Source organism: Mus caroli, unplaced genomic scaffold (genome assembly GCF_978045245.1).
Source record: "Mus caroli unplaced genomic scaffold, Mus_caroli_1 scaffold_1, whole genome shotgun sequence".
NCBI lineage: Eukaryota > Metazoa > Chordata > Mammalia > Rodentia > Muridae > Mus > Mus caroli.
In genome coordinates, this window is record NW_028227256.1 from 59,681,820 (window position 1) to 59,699,576 (window position 17,757).

At 46.0% G+C, this 17,757-nt stretch overlaps 1 protein-coding gene across 4 annotated transcripts in view; it reads left to right on the forward strand.

Annotated features, from left to right (window-relative positions):
* Nrp2 (neuropilin 2) overlaps window positions 1–17,757 on the forward strand; it is a 121,759-nt gene that overhangs the window by 92,571 nt on the left and 11,431 nt on the right. For 2 of the 4 annotated variants that reach the window (XM_021168222.3, XM_021168306.2), the window contains exon 16: window positions 8,258–11,818. The exons of the other annotated variants lie outside the window; for them this stretch is intronic. In XM_021168222.3, the coding sequence (XP_021023881.1) occupies window positions 8,258–8,538 (281 nt within the window). In that variant the 3' untranslated portion in view covers window positions 8,539–11,818. Of the gene's footprint in view, window positions 1–8,257; window positions 11,819–17,757 lie in introns of those variants that run through there. 4 annotated transcript variants of the gene reach the window in all.

Sequence of the window (17,757 nt, forward strand, 5' to 3'; positions counted from 1 at the left end):
CCTAATTTGCCATTCGTCCCTAGTTCTAAGACCATCAATATGGCGGGGAAAGTGGTAGAATAGAGCTCTGGCCGGTGTATGTTTTGATTCTTATCCTCTCTCCTGCTTCCCCACCACATGTGGAATTGTATTGTGCATCCATGTGCATGCACACCTTGCTGCTCCCTGGGGTTGTAGCTGCGAACGCAAAGCCTGACAGGGAAAGCTAAGGTGCAAACAGAACAGCTTAGACTGTTAGAGCTTGGCGCTCACCTTCCTGGTGCAGCATAAGGTTTACGCTGGGGAAGAGAAGCCTGCTCCCGACTCTTTGTGGGTTGTTGAGCCTCAAAGCTCCCTGAAAGGCCAGTTCAAGACTGGCCAGTAACTGCTATAAAAGCTGTGCTCGCCCCATGTCTGGGCGTGACTGACAGGAACAACAGCTGAAGGCTTCACTCCTCTGAAAGAATAAACACACCAAGTGCACGTGCTCTCCTTGAAGTTGTGTGCGGCACAAGGCTGCACACCCAGGCCCTGTTTGCCTGTAAAAATATATATATAATAAAGTCTCATCTGAGTGGCAAATGTGCACTTAGGCTAAATACACACTGGGCTCAGTGGCTCGAAGGTAAGACTTCTCAGTATGTTCTTGATGCTTTGGGGCTGTGTAGACAGGGCTCCAGTTGCAAGCATTGACTCTCGGATGCAGACATGACAAGGAGGCAACCAGGTCTTTGGGGGCAGAGACTTGGCTCAAGAACATTAGAGAGCCAAGAGCACAGTGTGAATTAGAAGTTTCAACCACACTGACATGTGTTCTGTGACGCTCCTGGGTGTTAGCCAGGTGAACCTGGGACCTTCTCACACGCCTCCATCTTTACTCAAACAAATGGTCTCCACTTGGGAGACATGACTTTTGTTCTCTTCATGGGCAGGACAGTAGGAGCCTCTTGCTCAAGACATAAAATCAGCATTTTTACTCAAAACAGAGAATCAGAGTAAAATCAGATTCAGGCAGGCAAGTTACCAAGAACTGATGTGGGGACCCCACTTACAACCGCCATTTGCATTGCTTCTGTGCCTATAGGATTCGGGTTGTTTTTCTTTTGATTATAAACTAGTCATGCAGCAGAAGTAATTTATTTGGGTCCTACTCACTACAGGAGAGCAGTGTGTTCTTGGTGGGTCTTTAGGGAAATGCAGAAGTGGCCTTTGGACCTGTGCTGATGGGGGCTCTGGATCTTTCTTCGTTTGAAGTATCTTTGGTTTCTGCCTTTAACTGGCTTCTTGCATTGCCGCTTCATGTGCGTGTAGACCGTGTACATGGATGTGACTTAGTGTGGAAGAGAAACTGTACAGAGAAGGAGGAGGCAGAGGAATTGAAAACACTGTGTCCTCATGCCATTCTTTAGAAAGATCTTTTTGTCGCTCATATGAGTCATGTTTGAAACAATGTAACTTGAGTGTGCTTGCTTTGCTTGCTTGCTAGCTTGCTTGCATAAGCAGTGACTATAAACATGGTGTCGTCATGTATCTTTGTTCTTAAGGTTTGAGCTTTAACAAATGAAAAACCGTGTATAAAGGGAAAGGGAAAAAAAGACTGAAAAGCGGTACAATTAAGGTGATGAATTATTTCCTCTTACTCGGTGCTTTTTTTTTTTTCCTTAATAAAAGAAAAGGCAACAAGCAAGAAGCCAGTAAAGAACTAGATAATGCCCACAGTCAGGATGGTGGGGCTCCTGACCAGGTGGATATTTTTAGTAGCTTCTGGTGAAGACAAGAGTTGTTGTTGCTCCTGTAGGAGGCTGTGTGTACTGAATGCAGTAGGAAAGGACCACCTGCCAGAAATCCTGGAGACCCAGGCAGGGCTGCACTGTGAAGGTGTTCTTGGGATGCGGATGCAGTTTCCTGAACTCCCTTCTTATTAAGGGCCCTTAAAGGAACATGCGTATGCTCTGATGGTCCCATGGTTGTGAATGTGTCTCCAGCCTTCTGTGCTCTCTCTTTTGGACTCCACTGTGTGCCTTTCTGCTGTCCCCCTATCCCCGACCCTGATTTTCATCCAGATACAACCAGGAGAAAATGAGCATTAGAGGCCATTCTGTGGACATGGCTGGGAATCGTTGTAAGGGAGCCACACATAGGGTAGAGCTGAAGTCAAGCCTGGCATCTGACTCCATGCCTCAGAGTTTGAGTTAATTTATTTGGGTCCTACGGACCAATCTGCCATTTCTATTCACATCTCTTTTCCACCACCACTGTCACTCTCACAACCTGCCTTCCACTCCAAAACTTTACATGCCAGTAAGACACCCCATCCCTGGGTACAGGACTGGACTGGCCCCATCAGTGTATCTTTCTCATCAGCTTCCCTTTACTCTACAGTGCTGTCTCACTGAGGAAGCAGAGTTAGTTCATGCGCATACGTCTCAGATGAAGTCAGAGGAGCACACCAAACCCCCAAAGCCTCCAGGGCTCCAGATAGACAGCAGTGATGTGAGAATCCTCCCCACTGCCCCACCCCCGTCCCCAGCTGCCTACCTGAGGCTAGGTGTTGCAGAGTGGAGGACAGGGAGAGATGTGTGGAACCACTGTGTGCTGCTTGACCACCATCTCTGCCCACAGGACACAGAGGCACTGTTTGTGAAGTTTGCTTGCATACTCAGCCTCTTCTGACACAGAAGCCCGGCACATCCCCCTCCCCACTAGGGCATCTAAGCAGCTGCCAAGGACAGTCTGTCAAAGGGCAGCAAAAAGTGTTTCTCCCCAGCATCTCTCTCCAACAACGCAGCCTGGCAAGCCTCAGTTTTAAGCCTAAATTCTAGAAGAGGAGAAGTTCCTGCTTCAGGCAGTAAGGGGTTGAATGTTGAGGCATTTTAGATAGATGGGGTGGGGGAGAGACAGAGAGACAAGGTTCGTGCAGGCTCACTGCAAACCTCCAATGAGCCTACCTCTGCATACTTGCTTGTCCAGCAAATGGAAAAACCTTTTCTCAAGGATACTTTAAATTTTAGCATCCCTTAAAGAGCACGGGAGGCCTGGAGTTCTTCCACTAGCTTCCATATACTTTTCTAGTGGATCCAAGCCTTTTCTCATGTTTTTGTAATCCCACAGATGAAACAAATGGTTCGCCTGAACTGTCCCTTCTGCTATGTCTGTTCTCAGCTGGCACAGAAAAGCCCCCCACACCCGCAGCATAAAACAGCTCTTAGGTCCAGAGAGGAAACCCACCCTTGGTGCCTTTCATACCATTCCTTGGGGGAATGCTGGGTAGCTCTTCCAGGTCCCAGTGACATTTCATGAACATAGCTGTGAGAGACGATTGCTTTTTTTTTTTTTTTTTCATGGTGAATCTGCATTATGCCAATTCTCTGACAGGTTCAGGCAGAGTAGGAGGCAGAAGGGAGAGAAGGCGGCTTTCCGTTCCTGCCTTAGTTGGTTCGAGAAAAATCTGCAAAGCTGTGCTATGAAAGACCAGATAATACATATCCCAGGCTTTGGAGCACATACAGCCTTTCTGGCAAGCACTCTGCCCTGCCAACGAAGCACAAAGGCAACCCCCAAGTGGTGCGGAAACAAATGGGAGTGTTCAAATAAAACTTTATTTATAAAAATGGACAGTGGGCTGCAGCTAGCTAAGGATTTTGTGTGTCTGGCTTCAAGCCTGGCTCAGTCACTCAAGCAGCAGTAAGCAATTCTTCAGAGAGCCCCGGATTTCCCCCTGTGTTACTTTGCTCTCTTCCTTAGTTTTCAAAGTGCTCATCCTCTTAGCTCTTCACATTCCCCACTTAAAACTCATGGAAAATAAAGACATTCACGTAGAGCCCGAGAACCAAGGGCTGACACGCTGGAAATGTCTGCTGTTGTCGCTGTTCTTACAGCCACATCCCTAATTATTTACTAAGCCAGTGACAGTGTTTATAGACATAAACAGGCAGAGCAGGCCCACTCCGTAACAGGTAACTTCTTTTCACTTTTCCCATGTGTGACTTCTCAGAATTTCTTTCTGGAATCCCAAACTCTTAGCCTTCACATTTCTCTTCTCTGGGGAGTTCAGAACTTTTGCAGATGGGAGCCTGCTCAACCTTGCAAACGCACTTGGAGTTATTGACTATTTAAGTATCTGTTTCTCATTATCTCAAACAATGAGAAAACTTTGTGGAGAATTGGGGGGGGGTGGAAATTAATAAAAAATGGTTGAGGAATTGAAAGTATTTTGTTTCCAAATGAAAAGAAAGAAAGAAAAGATTTGTGAGCGAGTGGTATAAGACAAGTGAATGTTGGGACAGGCACTGACGCTCTGGACAAGGCTGATGTCTCATCTACAATGTTTGCTCACAGATTGGTGTAGCTAGCCCAGGACTCTTTATTTATGAAGATATAGGCCAGTCACACCATAGAAGTCGTGGGGTGGATAAGACTGAAACCCAGTTCCCTGTGGGCCCAAGCATCTTTTTCTACTTTCCCATGGGGCACTGTGAATGGGAAGCACTTCTAGTACCTTCTGAGAGCTTTTCTGTGAGGTCTAGTGGGAAATCAGCATTTCCCAGGGAGTCTGAACATTGGCATTCCCATACCACTCTATCTATGTCTCTCTGTCAGTCTATCCATCTGTCCATCTATCCATCTGTCTACTCATCCATCCATCTGGCATTTATTAGATTTCTACCGTTGCTGGAAAGATGTTTTGAGTAGAGATTTAACCCTGCTTGATTTATTACCTTCCTTTTCTGTAACTTGCAAACCACAGCCTAATGAGCACAGACCCTTTCAAGGCTGTGGCAGCTCCAGATTCCAAGTCACTGACTGTTAGAATCACATCTCTAGCTGGAGAATGTTCTGAGAACCTTCTGATGCCTACAAGCTTTCTCTAAACTCCTTGTTGGGACACAAGGAAGGTAGTTGGTCAAAGCCTCTCTTTTCTAACTCCTTCACTGTTAAAAGCAAAATTTGTATAGTATGTTTTCTCATTTTTTCCAAACACATATCCAAGGAAAACGTTTAAGAGGTCAAAACAAATTATCTCTTGTCATTCAAATTATCACATGTACACCATGTTGATAATTTTAGGTAAGAGGGCTTTGGTGGGAAAGAGGAGTCTCTCTCTCTCTCTCTCTCTCTTTCTTATTCACTTTACATTCTGCTCTCTGCCCCCTCCCAGTCAGAGCCTCCCTCAATCCTTCCTCCCATCCCCTCTCTCCTCATTTGAGCAGGTGGGGTCTCCATGAGTACTACTCCACCCTGGCACATCAAGTCTCTGTGGGGCCAGGCACATTCTCTCCCTCTGAGGCCAGACAAGGCCACCCAGCTAAAAGACCATACCCCACAGGCAAGCAACAGCTTTTTGGACAGCCCCTTGCTCCAGTTGTTTAGGACACACAAAGACCAAGCTTCACATCTGCTACATATGTGCAGGGAGGCCTACTAGCTCCAGCCCGAGTCTGTTCTTTGGTAGGAAGGGGGAATCTTCAGCATACAGTGGAATCTATCTTCCATGGCACAGGACAGCTCTGAGGTGAGGAGAGTATGGCTCACATATCTGATTCTGAATGCTAATCCCATATCATGATTTGTCATCTTACAAAAGGACAGAGCATTTTTCACCTGTGTCCCCAGGTTATGTCTACCATCAGAAACACTTTCAGGGCCACGCCCTCCCCAGCTCCAGCACTTGGAGCTGGAGACTTTTGTACTGAGGCCAGGTGGTGGCAGAGGCAAGAAGTGGCTGTAACTGCTCCTGTCTTTGTGGTCAGGCACTTCAGAGTGGGCTCTGTTGCCTAGTTTGCCACCTGCCTTTTCTCTGATGGACGAGCTGTAACCTCATTAGAGGACGGTCCTCATAAAGCAGCAATCCCGAGTCAGAGGCACAACCAGGGAACCCTTTACGGGAGAAGAAAGATGGCTCTGGTGAACTCTAGAGCCACCTGTGCACTTAGGCATTTCACAGCATCGTTGAGAGCTCCATGAAAACCCAGTAGCAAGGTGGTTGCCAAGCAGCGGACACTCTGGGTGACCTGAATCAGGACTTGACATTAGCTGACTTGCAACCTGACCACTTCAAGGAACCATTTTCAATACTTTGTTTTCTTTCTTTCTCTCTCTCTCCTTTTTTTTTTGTATGCAAAATTATCAATTTGAGTACCAATGAGAGAGACAGGAAGAGAGAGAGAGAGAGACAGGAGAGAGAGAGAGAGAGAGAGGAGAAAGAGGAGAGAGAGAGGGAGGAGAAGATAAATGAAAGAATTAAAAGATGGAGATTAGAGCTGGGTGTGGTGGCTCATGCTTGAAGTCCCACCACTTGGGAGGCTGAGGCAGAGGGATTGTTTAAGGCCCACTACATGGTGAATTACAGGCTGGCCTCTGCTAAAAAGTGAAAACCTGTCTCAAGATAACAAACAAAAGAGGATGAAAACACTTTAGGGGGAAGGAAAAGACCATATAGTCACACGGAAAAGGATAAGGTAGTAGTAGAAACAGCTTTTAGGAGTCCTAGGACAATGGGGTCTTTTTCATCCTAAAGATACAGATGTGGTTATCAAGTCGTATGCTAAGCAACTCGTCTTGGTCAAAGCTCTTGCAACACTGTTGGACTTCTGGTGGCCTACAAGGTGAAACTGCACCCTGACGGAAGGGGGTCCCCAAATTGAAGGAAGCACTAACTCAGAACTAGCAAGATGGACAGGCTTCATCAGATTTTCTAAGAAACAGTCTCTCATTTTTCTCGCACTTCTGAGGATACATGAGATCTCACATACCACTCAGCTATCTGGGGACCGACCAGGCTGTGGGGTCGGGAGAAATTGAGAACTGGGAGTATGGGCCTCGGGTCAGCAGTGGCTTCATAAGGCATTTACAGGGCACCTTCACTGCGTGTCCTCCTCGGTGGAAGCTGAGTCTTGGCTTCCTGTGCTTCAGGAGCTCTAAGTCTGTTGGGGGTGTGGGGATGGAGAGAAGAAAGGTGGGGGGGGGGCTGCCTGCGTGGTGAGCAAAGGTGGGTCCACAAACAGATGCCTTGAATAGGCACGCTCGTCTGTCCCTCTTCCGGCACACCCTGTAAGTAAGGGAAGCACGTTTTAGCCATTCGCCTGTGGTGCAGGCAGCTCCGGAAGCGTTTCTCATAGGTTAAGCATACATCATTTTTTCAGAAGTAAAGATCATGTCTGCCTTTGGCAAGCTCAAAACCACCTTAGTCCCCTTCTGGGCCAGATTCTCATCTGATGTAAATCCTTGGGAGAATCAAGTTGTAGCACTGTTTTGCATGGAGTGGGAGTCAATCCAGTCTTCCCCTGAGTTACCCAGAGCGAAACTCTACTACAGCGTCTCCATGGCAACCAGAGGCTGGCCAGTAAACTCGGTTGCCTCCTAAATCTCCCCACCCCCAGTTTCTCCCTGCTCTTTTCCACGGTTAAGAATGAGGCTCTTTCGTTTGCCCTCCCTCGCTGGGTGTCCCTCGCTCTCACACTCCTTTATTGCTTTGTGCTCATATCTTTTTTTCCCCCTGCAACTCCTTATCCAATCTGCTTTTAAAATCCTCCATCCAGTTTAAAAAAAAAAAAATGAAGACGGGTTAGTCATTGCTTGACAGTAGTAATTGACCTGTTTAGACAAGACCAAGCTGATTTCAATGGGCACAGAAACCTTGGCAAACCAAAGTGGAATTTACCTTCAAGTCTAGCCAGCCTAATTAATACATTGTTGAGAATTCTGGCCAGCCACACCAAATATGGCTTTTCCACCCACTTGAAGAATTCACCAATCTGAATTCCAGCAGATACTGCAGCATCATTGTGTGTATGTGGTGTGTGTTCGCGGGAGTGTGTGTGTGTGTGAGAGAGAGACAGAGACAGAGACAGAGACAGAGACGGAGAGAGAGGAGAAATGAGAGAGAGAAAATTATAATGCTTTGACACACGGTGAAGTAATTCTGGTTAAATAGTAAAGAACGCTATGTAAGGGTAGGACTCTTAGTTGAGACATATTTACTACCAAGTGAGCAGCAATTGTCGATTGAACCTCTGTGAGCCTGTTTCCTCATCTGTAGAGTGGGTTAAAGTACCTGATGCATAAAGGGACCAGCGAAGAGATTGTAGATTATAAACGGCTTGGTATATATGAAGGCCGAGTACCGCCTGAGTCCCTGGATCCCTGCTATATGACCCAAAGCATGTGTGTTTCTCTCTTTCTTTTCTTTATTTTTTCTTTATTTTTTTTAATTGATTTTTTTTTTTTTACGAGTCCGCATGCTCTCAGCCTAGCAACACTCTCTGTGTCTCTCCCCCAGGGGGCACCCTCCCGCCAGGGACCGAGCCCACAGTGGACACGGTGCCCGTGCAGCCCATCCCAGCCTACTGGTATTACGTTATGGCGGCCGGGGGCGCCGTGCTGGTGCTGGCCTCCGTCGTCCTGGCCCTGGTGCTCCACTACCACCGGTTCCGCTATGCGGCCAAGAAGACCGATCACTCCATCACCTACAAAACCTCCCACTACACCAACGGGGCCCCTCTGGCGGTCGAGCCCACTCTAACCATTAAGCTAGAGCAAGAGCGGGGCTCGCACTGCTGAGGGCCGAAGCAGGAACAGCGCCCAAAAAAAAAAAAAAAACCAAGAAAGACTGCAAACACGTTGCCTCGATTTTGCACTTTTTTTCTCCTCGCCTAGTCTCTGAGTGAACCCTCAGACATCTCTCTCTCCAGGGTCCCCAGCCCTGAGCGCTCTCATGTACCCCCACACCATTCTCTGTGGTTCTTGGTTCCAGTTTCTCTTTGCTCTGATATTGTTTTTATCGTTATTTTTTCCTTTTCTTCTTTCCTTTTTAATCTCTCTTTTATTCCTTTCTCCCCTCCCCGCCCCCTTTTTTTCTAATGATTTTAAACCCAACTCTAATGCTGCATCTGGAATCCCAGAAGAGACCGGCCCCTAAGCACTTCACAACCGAAGGCTCTGTTGGTTTTGTTCCAGAGACAGGCCCTGTTGTTTTCTCCCCTTGCCTTATCCCATCCCTCCTCTCCTGGGCAGGCTGCCAGGTGTCTTGAGGGGAGCCTGGTCCTGTATGTATGTACACAGTACACTCACTCCCATGTGAAGAGGTGTGTGTGTATGTGTGTGTGTGTGTGTGTGTGTGTGTGTGTGTGTTGGATTTTCGAGGGAGAGACTGATTCACTGTGGAAGGGGGGGAGTGTGTGGGTGTATGTAGAGAGGGGCCCCTTCCCTCTTATGTTGCTTCTTCTGGGGTACTTTTCAAGAAAATAATATACTGTATACATTTTGTTTACTTGGAGAAGAGATTGGAGCTTTTTTGTTGCCTTATCTAGCTCTGGCTGGGTTTCTGTTGGCTGTCATTGTCATCTCCAGGTACCTAGACAAATAGAGACCATTGGGAATACAATGTGGCTGTACCCATCCTTACCCCCATCCCAAGCCACCCAAGACTATGGTTCCTCCAGTGCCACTCAGACATGACCCCTTTTGTTATGTTTCCTGGTGTCTTTGAAGTCACACGATAACAGCCATTGGGTGCGTGGAGTCATTTCTACTTCCAGCCCTGAAGCAAATGTGTCTCATGTTGCCTTATAAAAAGAAAAAGAAAAGAAAAAAAAAGAAGAAGAGGGATAAAAAGTTCATAATGAATGTTTAGCTCTGACGGTCCAGTTGTGGAATGTCATAAAGAATAACACACCTGGGATGATGTAAACTCAGTCGTCTGTTTTAATTGTGAGCAGGAGGGGACCGATAGAAGGGAGGAGACGGAAAGACCCAAACGTTGTCTTTGCAGAGTCTCTTCACCCCGGGCATCATCGCATTGAGCCTAACGTGGGATGGGGTTGAGGAAGAAGGTATTCTTTGGTATTATTTTGGTCATTGTAATAGAGTTTGTAAAATACAAGGGAGGGGGTTTACTTGCTTTCCTTTCATGGTGTTAACGTGTGCCTGAATCCATAGCTACTGAAGTATGTGGCTGTCCTTCTGACTTAGTTAAATATTATAAGAAAGTAAAAAGGAATCATTTGTTGAAATGAACCCAAGTGCTGCCAGTTAAAGCACTCGTGGCATCTGGCTAATACACCCCCAATGTCTGGTCTGAATACACCCGCAAGGGCTGGTCTGACATCAGCAGATAAACTAGCATAGGCAGAGAGATGCCGTGGTAAAGTTATACCCGTTGTCCCTACTTTTCCTCCCCCAAACTCTCCACCGAGAGAGATGTTAGAGATGTACAAAGGCTGCATTAAATAGCAGAATCAATTTCGATGCAATGAAGTGTCTATTTGAAGATTCCAAGTGTACTAGGGCTCAGTCTTGAAGCCATTTGCTTTCTATTTTCCAGCTAAAAGGCTTCTTAGAAAGTGAACAATTCTCTCAAGATGGTTGCCTGGTCACATGACTCTCCAGACACCTTCCAAGAAAGAACAAAATACTAATGATTTTTTTTTTATTGCTTGGGAGAGAGCCGTTCAGCATTCTCTCTGAGTAGCCAGATAGGTCCCTCCAGCACACTCTCAGCTTTTGCATCTGGTTCCTTTCATCCCCCTGAAAGGACACTGCTCTCCTGCTCTTACTCTGTTTCAAAGAGCTATTCTGTCTCAACTGTAGCAACTCTGCCAAGAAAAGAAAAGATGAAAGGCTAGTGTGTGGCTAACTTGAGGTGTCCTACCTCAGCAGAAGATGGAGAAGGAAGTGTGAACTCAGGTGGGCAAGCAGCCCTAAGTGCTGAGAGAACCATGGCGTCATGGAGCTTTTTTGTTGTTGTTGTTGTTGTTTTTAAACAAAGTTGTTTATTCACCACTAGCTGAACATTTAGGGCCAGTCATTCCTTGCAAATGATTGACATTCCTACAGGTGCCCTGTGCAGGCATTAGGAAACCACAGCTGGAGAGTAGCTGATGAAAATTTCTTCCTCTTTAAAAGAAAATGGCGGCCATGTTGTGAACTTGCTCTATGCTCATCTGATGCCCCATGCAGCATCATATTCATGTACATGTCACAGATGAGAAGATGGTGAATCCCATGATACCTTCAACCAGGACTCATGCTTAAGCACTCTCACTCTCACGCTCTCTCTCGCTCTCTCTCTCCTCTCTCCTCTCTCCTCTCTCTTTCTCCTGCTTCCCCAACTCCAGCATCTCTCATAGTATTATCTAAAAGGGCAGCTCATGTGTAAAATGCCATGCCTTGATGCTTTAGAAAGCAAAATTCTGTATCCTGTTAGGGAGGAAAGAATCAATCTCTTCTAAGCAAACTCGACCGGACAGATGAATCCGTGCATGCACCAGTGTAGCCTTGCTTCTCAGAAGACGAAGCAGTGATCCCAACTGTTCAAATGTGGAAGAGTGTATGAATGAGGTGAAGGGCCAGCTGGTCTAGAAAGCATTTGCCTTACTAGAGGTCTCACAAGAACCCTTCTTGAGAGAACACTAGCAGCTGCCGTCTCCTATTGCCGGCTAAAACAGAATGAGAAACAAAACAAAACAAGTGTAGAATTGCCACTGACAAAACAGGATGCCCAAAATAAAGTCATCCCTTCCCCTGTCCCACTTCTTTTGATTAAAACCATAATAGGAGATCCAGTACTATTTTTGAGGTTGTTGCCCCATCTTTTAAAAGACCCCCAGTCTTTAAAATAAAAACTAGAAGGCAAGCAAACACCTAAAAGGTCAAAATCTACCAAAGAACAACAAAACAAGAAAACCTAAAGATTTTTACTTCCTGTTCTTATCCCTCCCTGTAACTGTGACACCCTTTGCATTGCTCAGTTGCCTGTGTGTCAAAATAACTTGTGGATGTTGGAAACTATTTGAAAATGTATTGTGTGGAATGTAATAAAATGATGATATTTTTATACAAACATCTGGGTTTTTTTCCCTGCCCCTTTGCCTGTGAGAACAAAGTTTGACATGGAAGCTTTGAAAAAAAAAGAAAAGAAAAGAAAAAAACTTGATGTCTCCAAAGTTTACACATTGCCTTCTGAACTGTGGGGCATTTGGGGGGGAGGGAGGGAGGGAGGAAGGGAGAGGGCGAGATGCTCTCTTTGAGGCTGAACACCATCCTTCCTTTCTTTTTATTTCCATAACTGCTTGTTAGGAGTTTTAGCCAATTTGCGCTGCTGAGCCAACTTTCATGATTGGTGTGGGATTTTGCAAAAGTTGCTAAGTGCTAAATTGCTCAATGTGATTCCACAAAATTTTCTCTTGATGGCAAATCCCTGAATACTGGAATCTCCTTTCAAATTAGCCCTGGGAGGGGGGAGGGCGGGGGGGCTGGGTGCAGCTCTCAGGCATGGTGTGCTCAGCTCCACAGAGGCAGGGCCCTTCCTCTGGAAAAGAAATGGTGACCTCTTGTCCTACACCTACCAAATCATTACTTCCTGAGGGATGTTGATCTTTAATTTATGAATGATGTCCCTGGAGCAAGGGGAATAGGAACTTGTAGCATGTTCAGGGCTCAGAGGTGGTCAAGATTTGGGGGGGAGGGGACAGAAAATGGAAATAAAGAGATGGACACCACAAACCCAGAGATACCCTTTTATAAAAGAAACACTCTGTAAAAGCGTTGAGGATAAGGAGTCTTACTCAAGAGTCTGATCTTGAGTTTCTTGCTCTGCTTGGTTTGGGTTGGTCCACCTCTAGGAATAGTCAGTGACGTGCTTGTGGTAGATGTCTGAATCTGAGAGACATTCTGTAGGGCAGAAGGGCATATGTAGGAAAGTTAACTTCCAAATAGCTTTGAGTTTTTCAATGGGAGGCAAAAATTTGTCACAAGAGGATTTATATTGCCTCTCGTGTCACCCCAGAGACTCTCTAAGAGGCCGAATGATCATCCTAGATGCCCTTGCAAGAAGACACCTGTCCAGAGGACCCTCTTTCTGCCACTGCCCTGACTCCTTCTGGGTCCCATCACATCCTAGATCCTGGATTCAGCATTTTTCAGATATGAAACCTGTCCTAACACCACAAAGGGAAGCCTGGCTCCTCGGGTCTCACAGGAGACTGCTAGTACAGATGGCTCAGGGTCGATGTCATTATCTGTCCTCTGCAGGAGCTCAGAGCCGAAGGTCCATGATTAGAACATTGTCTGCTTTTCCTGTGCCAGGCATTACCCATTTTGTCTAAGTAACATTTGGCTGGCCTAAAACTGTTGGTTCCTGTTAGCACAAGGCAAAATGGAAGCCTCTCAAAGTGTTTATTTCCAACAAGGACCCAGACTCAATCCACACTTGCCTGCGATGACCTAGGAGGACCTCATGTGCCAGGCTGAATTAAATTCATCAGAACTTGTGTTTTGTTGGCACTACTAAGAGTTTTGGAGCCACTTGTGGGAAGTATTCCACCTTGACCCCAGTGCCAAGACTTATATTAGGGGTACTGCTTCTCCCAGGGAGGCTGGCAACAGTCAGGAGTTGATTTTACACATTGCTCACAGCACTTTCACCAGTAAAACATCCCTGCCTGGTTTGCAGACTCAGTCCAATTATAAATGTTACCGAGTTAGGTTCCCATGAATCAAGGTCCAGTGTGCCTTGTGCTTGCCCCTACATGGGTCTTCACTAAGACTTAAATGTACATTCTTGCTTCAATCCTGGTCTGTCTAGCCCAGACCTCCAAAGCCTGGCCATACCAGGGTGGTATGGAGTTTATTTTTCTCATGCTCTTTATTGACTGTAGTTATTCTGCACAAACATTGTGGCCTTCTGTACACTTCGATGAAAAGAGGTTCATTTTGAAGTTTTGAGTTGTCTGTATGGTGGCCGCACATCTGAGGCAAGCTGCAGACTGCTAGGTGTGTAGGTGTGGGCTTGGTTTCTCTCCCTCACCCCCTCCCCCTCCCTCTCCCTCTCTCTCCCTCTAATTGTACAGAGCACTGGGGCTCTCCCAGCTGTAATTTGCCTTTCATCCACTTCAATGATGGCCCAAAGAAAACACAAAATGAATCCATCCAGAGAGAAGGGGCGGGGGGGGGGCGGCGGGGGGGACACACAAGCTGAGCATCTTAGAATCAGCAGGGGATGGGGAGAATTGTCCTGTACAAAGAAGTTAGAAACCAAAGGTGATGGGGGATTTAATTAAGCTTCACCTCGGTCAGGCACACAGGAGTTTGTGCTGAGGTCCACTCCAACTAGAAATCTAGTTCCTTAAGAGTCCACAAGCTGAGCCCAAGGCTGTTTGCCCGTGGAATCATTCTTATGGTACCAGTCCTAACTGAGATGATCCAGGATTTAGGAATTCTCCATAGAGCAGGACCTTAGTTAGCAAGATTGGGGGGTGGGGGGGCAGGGGTGGAGATAAATCTAGGAGGTTCAGGTAACCAGCACAAGCCATTTCTGCCCCAAATCCTATGGACAAGAGACCCACAAGTATCTCTCTTCTGGGGAATATCATTGCTCAGGGATTGTCCATCATGACCTTAAAGAGCCACACAATGTAATTATAAATAGTTAATGATAATCTAATGTAAATTCTCATGGGCATTGGACCGGGAAATGAGAAACCTCTTCAGAAAGGCTGAGAACCAGAAGGCCTGGAGGCAGGGCTGGGCATTGGGTGGGAAAAAAAACCTGCCCTACTGTGGTAGTTATCAACACCAAACAAGGATGTTGGGGGAACTTTTCAAATGGTAACTGGCAGGTGCTTCTCTCTCTCTCTCTCTCTCTCTCTCTCTCTCTCTCTCTCTCTCTCTCTCTCTCTCTCTCTCTGTGTGTGTGTGTGTGTGTGTGTGTATGTGTGTGTGTTCCTGTATTTCTGTCTCTGTCTCTGTTCTCTGTCTGTCTTTCTGTCTCTCATTTCACAAGTGTATATGGCTACCTTCCAAAAGTACAATAATACAGAAAAGGCAATAATTCATTTTATTGTTAACCAATCCCACTCTCCTCCCCAGAAGTGACCACAAAGAGAATTTGAAGTCACCTCTTTATACCTTTATAGATACACAAGTTCGTGTCAAATTCTGCGGTTTGGTTTAGCTGCCGAATACACCAGAATATCACAGTGTCTCTTCTCTTGGCTGGACAGCCTGCTTCTTTTCATATGCCATCTTGAAGATCCTTCCGTAGGCATGGTCAGGTTTATTCCACCCCTCCCAGTCATATTGTGCTGATATGCCATCACTTATTAATTGTCCCCATTTGTGTTGTCCCTGTTCAGATTGTGTCCAGTTTTCTTTTGTTATTTGGTTTGCTTTTTACTGTTAGCATCGATACTGCAGTGGACATTGTTGACGTTGCCTCTTCAGGGATTCCCGTTCACATTTTAATAAACATTGCTAATAAATAGCGAAAGGTTTATCGATGAAGGAACCAGTCTTCATTTGGGAGAATCGCAGAAACTGGGAGACAGCCGTATTTGAACAAGCCACCAAACCTCTATGACTCTCTAGAGTAGGCACAGTCCTTGCCACAGAAGACTTTGGCCAGTTTTAGGGAATTTGAAACTCAAGGGTTACTTCTAGGACTTAAAAAAATACTTTTTTTCACTGCCAAGTTGTGGAGAATACAGTCCTTTCTGAAAGTGGCAGCTGTGGCCCAAGTTAATTCTGTCCCTGGGTTCAGCAAAGAGTCCTGTTGTCCATGATTAATGAGTTCTGCTTGGTTTCTCCAAAGAGCGACTGTGCTGTGCCTCGTTGTTATTTATTTATGTTTTCTACTGAAAAATTCATGTAAAAATATTCTTTAAGGTCATCGCACAGCATTGTACTGCAGACAGAATGATTCCAGCAACCTCAGGTAGACCCACATGCCAAGAGGAAGCCTCAAGTCCAGATGCTCCCCCAAGGGGTGTTGCCCTGAGAGGAACAGATCTTGTGGGCTGAGAGGAGGCACTGATCTTTCTTCCAAGGAGGCTCAGGGCTTTGGCAATGAAAGAAAGGCATTGGCAGTAGGGCTGTTCTCTGGTGGGATGTCTCGATATGTAGGCAAATCTGTTTACCCCACAGAGCTCAAGCAAGGAATAGCATCAGGAGGGGAAGCCAAGAGACCTGAATCCAAAACACTATTTCTAACAATAGCACTGCCTTGGGTTCTATTATATGTGAGACAAGAGAGTCACAATAATATCACATTAGCTCTGAGCATAGGAAATAATGTGTAGGGTCATGTATGTGCCTTGTGAGCTTTATCTTATCTGCCAAAGATCCAGGGTCCCTTCCTCTTGGAAATGGGATTTGAACACTTGACTCAGGAAACAGTCTTGCCAGTATGAGACCTGGTAAGCTCCAGATGTCAGGTACTGCACACATTATCCTATTTTATCTTCTCTTTGCAAGTGGTACACTCTTGATCCCTTCTCATAACATCACTACTCAAAGCAGAGAATCCAACCCAGATGACAGTATACCTCTGCAACTCACTAGAAAGCTACCAGCTCCCAGGATGGTAGGAGTGTGCAAAGCACTTTGAGCTGGATGTGTCCCTGACCAAAATCCTATTGGCTGATGATCTGCTACTTATTGAAAGACATTTCAGCACCAAGGACCTTTTCATTGTTTGTATTTCCTTATACGATTGAGGTCTAGTAGAAGAGGGGTAATGATTTGGAGAGGCTATTGAGTACCTCTCACTTGCTCCTCTTGGAAAATGCCAACGTAAGGAATTGAGAACAAGAAGATGGTCATTACATTAGAACCTAGACCAAAGCTAACATGGGTATGTCCAGAGAGCTCCAAAGGAGACACCTCAGTCCAAGCCAACTGTAGACCAAAAGTGTGACCCTACCAATAATGTTCATTAAAACTGTTGGGCCCAGCATTACTTCCTGGATCTGAAATTCCAGATAGGGCCACAGTGCCTCTCTATCTCTCCCAAGGAGGACCCAGTCTCCACCCCTACCTTTGTGCCAAGTGCAGTTCATCTTCAGATTCATCTTCCCCTGACTTGGTGGTCCCTTTTCTTCTCTGATGTCTTTACACTCTCTCTACCATCCTTCTTCCAACACCTACTCCCAGAAAAATTATAGGTCAGAGTCCTTTACTCAAGGGTTTAATTGGTATTTCCACCAAAGAGAAAAGTTCTTCTCAGAAAACAAATCTAAAGCCAACAGAATCTTTCTGCTGAGACCATAGTTCTCGACCCCCAGCAAGCATGAATGGAACCTTATTAGCCACAGTAAAATTATATTATTGAGTAACTCATTCTTACTTATGAGAATGTCTGAGCAGAGCCCAACTCATAAGGGGCATGCATGGGAAAAGAATAGTAGAATTCATTAACCTTTTAGAAAATATCCATTTGGTTTTGATTCTTCAGCCTCGTCTTCCCTCTTGACCATGATTGCATCAAACCACTCTACCTGAGTGATGATGTTTCTTCTATGTTTACTTTATGGGTTGGGTAAAAATGTCCCCAAAGGCTCCTGAGTTGAAGGGAGAGATGTCAGGAGGGTACTGACTTCATCAATGGGTTAAGCCATTGGTAAGGAATACTGAGCAGGCTATTAGAATGTGGGATGTGGTTGGAGAAAGTGGGTTAATGAGGGTGTGCTTCTGAACGGTGCGTCCTGTCCTTCACCACTTCGTGTGTGGTGTGTGTGTGTGTGCGTGTGTGTGTGTGTGTGTGTGTGTGTGTGTGTGTGTGTGTGTGTATGTGTATGTCTGTTTCCCAATGGCTACCATGAGGTGAACAGCTTTGGCCTGTTCTCTCCATGTTCTCTGCCTTCCTGAGAGCCCACAGTGATGGGACCAGTGGCTGCCAACTAAGTCCCATGGAGCCATAAGTCAAAGCAGACAGCTCCTCCTTAGTGTCTCTCAGGCATTTGGTCAGCATTGACAAGCTGACTGGCTCAGTACCTCTTGGCTCAG